This window comes from Megascapheus bottae, chromosome 9 (assembly GCF_031878675.1).
Source record: "Megascapheus bottae isolate mThoBot1 chromosome 9, mThoBot2.hap1, whole genome shotgun sequence".
Lineage (NCBI taxonomy): Eukaryota > Metazoa > Chordata > Mammalia > Rodentia > Geomyidae > Megascapheus > Megascapheus bottae.
The window spans coordinates 47366388-47370602 of NC_143517.1; the positions used below are offsets into that span (position 1 = coordinate 47366388).

Genomic DNA, 4215 nt, shown 5'->3' on the forward strand with positions numbered 1-4215 from the left:
AAAGAATTTCAAGATGACAACCAATTTTCAGCCTTAACTTTACAGGAACAGGATGAGGAGGAGGCGAGTAATAATGCGGCAGACGAAAGGGAAGGGTCCCTGTTAGAGATAAGCTCGGAGGAGGAGGAGGAGCTAGAAGAGCAGGCTGCCGCATATGAGACAGATAGATATGGCCCCTGGGGAGGATTGGGCACAGGGAGTGACCAGGGAACCATTCGCCCTGTCCCTTCCGCCCCGCCTCCCTACGCCCCATTTAAAACCAACACCCTTATCAGGGCTAGTACTTGGTCCCGCCTAGCCTCTGCTTTCCCTGTTTTTGAAGATTCCATCACTAGACAAAGGGTTCTTGAACCCGTTTCTTATAAGACCTTAAAGGATCTTATGGCTTCAACTCAACAGTACGGTCCTTCTGCCAATTACACCACTGCATTGGTCCGTAGACTCAAAACCATGGCTATGACTCCAACAGATTGGTAGGAGGTTGGCGGTCTTGTTTGACCCATGGCCAATTTTTAGAATTTAGTGCTTCGGCTACTGATGTAGCCGTTGCACAACATGGTCAAAATGTTGTTAATGGTCATCCAGAGTGGACAGCTGAAATGCTTCTGGGACAAGGCCCTTATGTGGCAGATCAGGCAAGTTACCCCATGGAAGTATACCGCCAAGTCAATGATATATTTTATAGAGCTTGGAAGGCCCTCTCCAATAAAGGAGAACTTAAAGGCAATCTTACAAAAGTTATTCAAGGACCTGCTGAACCTTTTTCCGATTTTGTTGGACGAGTCTTAGGGGTAGCTGATAAATTGTTTGGAGAGGTGGAAAATTATATGCCCCTAATTCAACAAATAATTTTTGAACAGAGTACCCAGGACTGCCAAAAGGCTCTTCTTCCTGTAAAAGATAAGCCTTTGCAGGACTGGATTAGAGCCTGTCGGGAGGTGGGAGCCCCTGTAAGTCTGGATAAAATTGTTGCTGCGGTAGCAGCGGCTACAAAAGTTAACTCAGGGTTGTGCTTTAACTGCCAAAAGCCAGGACACTTTAAAAAACAGTGCCCTAACCTAAAATATTCGAGGCAAAAACCCCCTCGGGAGCCAGGACTGTGCCCACGAAGCAAAAAAGGAAAACACTGGGCAAATGAGTGCAGGTCAGTTAGAGATATAAATGGACAGCCTATTCAACAACCTCAGGCCTTGGAGCCAAAAAACAGGCGGAAGGGCCCGCTGCCACAGGGCCCGCAAAATCAGGGGAGCCAGTTCCGGGAAGCTTACCAGAAGCCCCCACCTCATCTTCAGCAGCCATTTGTAGCCACAGAGCAACCGCAGGATCTGCAGGGCTGGACCTCCGTGCCACCACCGGAGTGGTCTTAACCGAGGACATGGGGGTTCAGCTCATAGTTACTGACCTAATGGGCCCCCTACCTAAGGACATGATGGGAATAGTGTTGGGACATGCTTCTAACACTATGAAAGGCCTCGTAGTGTTCCCCGGGGTTATCGACCCTGATTACATGGGAGCCATTCAAGTCCTCTGCTCGGTCTCTCCAGCGGTCATTTCGGTGGCCCCTGGAGATCGAGTTGCCCAATTAATTCTAGTGCCTTCCCACCACCAAATTTTTCCTGCACAAGAAAAGAAGAGAGGCTTAAGTGGCCCAGGCGCCTCAGGGGTAGACCTTGCCTGTCTGTCCATGACCTTAGATAACCGTCCCATGTTAACATTAACAATTGAGGGAAGGACCTTTAGTGGTCTAGTGGACACGGGGGCTGACCGAAGTATCGTCCAGATAGCCCAGTGGCCAAAAACATGACCCCTACAGCTTTCTTCACAAACCCTGCAGGGCCTAGGTTATGCAGATACTCCTCGGGTCAGCGCCAAACAGCTGACCTGGTCCACAATGGAAGGGCAAAAGGGAAAATTTCAGCCATTTGTCCTTCAGGTCCCAGTTAATTTATGGGGTCGGGATATTCAGCAGCAAATGGGTTTGATCCTGACTACTGATTATTCTTCAACGGCACAGACTATAAAGAAAAATCAGGGTTTTGTCCCTACTGGTGGATTAGGAAAACATTTACAAGGCCGACTTGCCCCTGTGGAGCCAGTTGCCAATAAAGACAAAAGGGGTTTGGGTTTTTCTTGGGGGTCACTGAGAAGTTAGCCTCCAATGGTCCGACACCCATACCCTGGTTAACAAATAAAGCGGTGTGGGTATCTCAGTGGCCCCTGTCCCAAGAAAAGTTGGAGGCTATAACCCAATTGGTACAGGAACAACTACAGTTGGGAAATGTAGAACCTTCTGTTTCCCCGTGGAATACTCCTATCTTTGTCATCAAAAAGACCTCAGGCAAGTGGAGATTACTGCATGATCTTAGAGCCATTAATGCTCAAATGCAGGTATTAGGGTCAGTCCAGCGCGGCCTTCCGCTGCTTTCTGCCTTGCCTCAAGAGTGGCCCGTTATGTCTATTGACATTAAGGACTGTTTCTTTTCTATTCCCTTGCATCCTCGGGATAGAGAACGTTTTGCCTTTACTTTGCCTTCTGTTAATCACGAACAACCTGATTCGCGATTTCAGTGGAGGGTTCTTCCACAAGGGATGGCTAATAGCCCTACAATATGCCAACTATATGTTGACACAGTTCTTTTTCCTGTGAGACAGCAATTTCCCATTGTTAGAATTCTTCATTATATGGATGACATTCTGATAGCTGCCCCCGAGCAAAATATCCTCTTCCAGGTATTTGGTAAGTTGTCCAAATTCCTTGTGAGGGCAGGCTTAAATTTGGCACCAGAAAAGGTACAATTTTCAAAAAGAGTTCAGTTTTTGGGCTCCATAATCTCTCCCATAGCTGTTACACCTCAAAAGATTGTATTAAAAACAAAGCATTTGCATACCCTTAATGATTTCCAAAAGTTAATGGGGGACATAAATTGGGTTCGAAACTTTCTTAATGTCCCTCGCTCTGACTTGTTGCCCCTTTTTTCCCTGTTGGAAGGAGACCCGGATGTTACTTCACCTAGAAAGTTAACTGTACAGGCTAAGAGTTCCATTCAGCGTCTTGAAAAAGCCATAGAAAACGCACAGCTTTTGCGCGTAAATCCATCGGTGCCAATTTTACTATGCATTTTTAAAACAAAGAATTATCCTACAGGAGTGTTATGGCAAGAAGGCCCATTATTATGGCTACATGGAAATTCTTATGGCTCAAAAACAGACTTTATATCACTGGTATGTCAAACTTCAGGTACATTATGGTTCTTTTAGTATTTTTAGTTAAGATATACAGTATTATGTGAGCCATATGAATTTTGACAAATTTCTTACCTTTCACCGAATGCAATCCTAAAATCTACTTCGTTTTTTTTCCCTGTGATTAGCATTTCTTCTGTGTTCAAATCTATCAAGTGCTGTCCTGTAGGACTGTGACATGCAGTTATTTCTTTTAGAATTCTTATATTCCCTAGTTGTTACATTTCACTTTTAATTGTTTTCCGATGTCTCTATTACTCATACTTGTATTCTCATAAGTTCTTCATAAAAATCTCTTAAAAATAAGATTTTATGATTGGAGACCTCAAATTTAGAGTGCTTGTTTTTATGCACAGGTCTTGGGCTCAATCTTTAGCTTGGAAAGATAATATGAATGAAATCAAACAAAGAAAAAATATTTCTTCAAGTGGAATTATTATGTATTATGATACTTCATTTTCAAGAACAGGACTAGATCAAAATTGAATCTGTATTACTGTTAAATGAGTAACTCAAAGTATTATACATGCTTACAATTAAAAAGTAGATATTATATTTAGCATGCTAATACCCCTTCTTTCTTTCTTTCTTTCTTTCTTTCTTTCTTTCTTTCTTTCTTTCTTTCTTTCTCTATTTCTTTTGTATGAGTCATGGGACTTGATCTGAGCTTAAGAGCTGTATCTGAGCTCTTCAGCTCAAGACTACCTCCATACCCCTGGGCATGGGCTTTGCCACTGAGCTCTTCGGCCCAAAGCTATTGCTCTACCCTTGAGCCAAGCCCCACTATACTCTTTCTAGTGGCTAATTGGAGATACAGATGGAAGGGGGGAAAACAAGATGGGGAAGTGGGGGGGGAGGGTAATGGGGACCAAGACATGTGAAAGGGTATCAATGTATGTGAATTAATGCACCTTCTATCTGGCAAATATCATGTAACACTTTATTAATTACAATAAAAAATATCAAAAACAA

The 4215-nt window shown here is 43.7% G+C and overlaps 1 protein-coding gene across 1 annotated transcript; it reads left to right on the forward strand.

Moving 5' to 3' along the window:
• The first annotated feature begins 599 nt into the window (after positions 1-599).
• LOC150059143 (endogenous retrovirus group K member 7 Gag polyprotein-like) lies at positions 600-1367 on the forward strand. The gene has a single exon (XM_090338772.1). The coding sequence runs from the start codon at positions 600-602 to the stop codon at positions 1365-1367; it is 768 nt and encodes a 255-aa protein (XP_090194898.1).
• Positions 1368-4215: the final 2848 nt, after the last annotated feature.

Bases quoted from the DNA above. Each gene is read 5' to 3' on its own strand.
- LOC150059143 (XM_090338772.1), top strand. From the start codon at position 600: ATGCTTCTGGGACAAGGCCCTTATGTGGCAGATCAGGCAAGTTACCCC.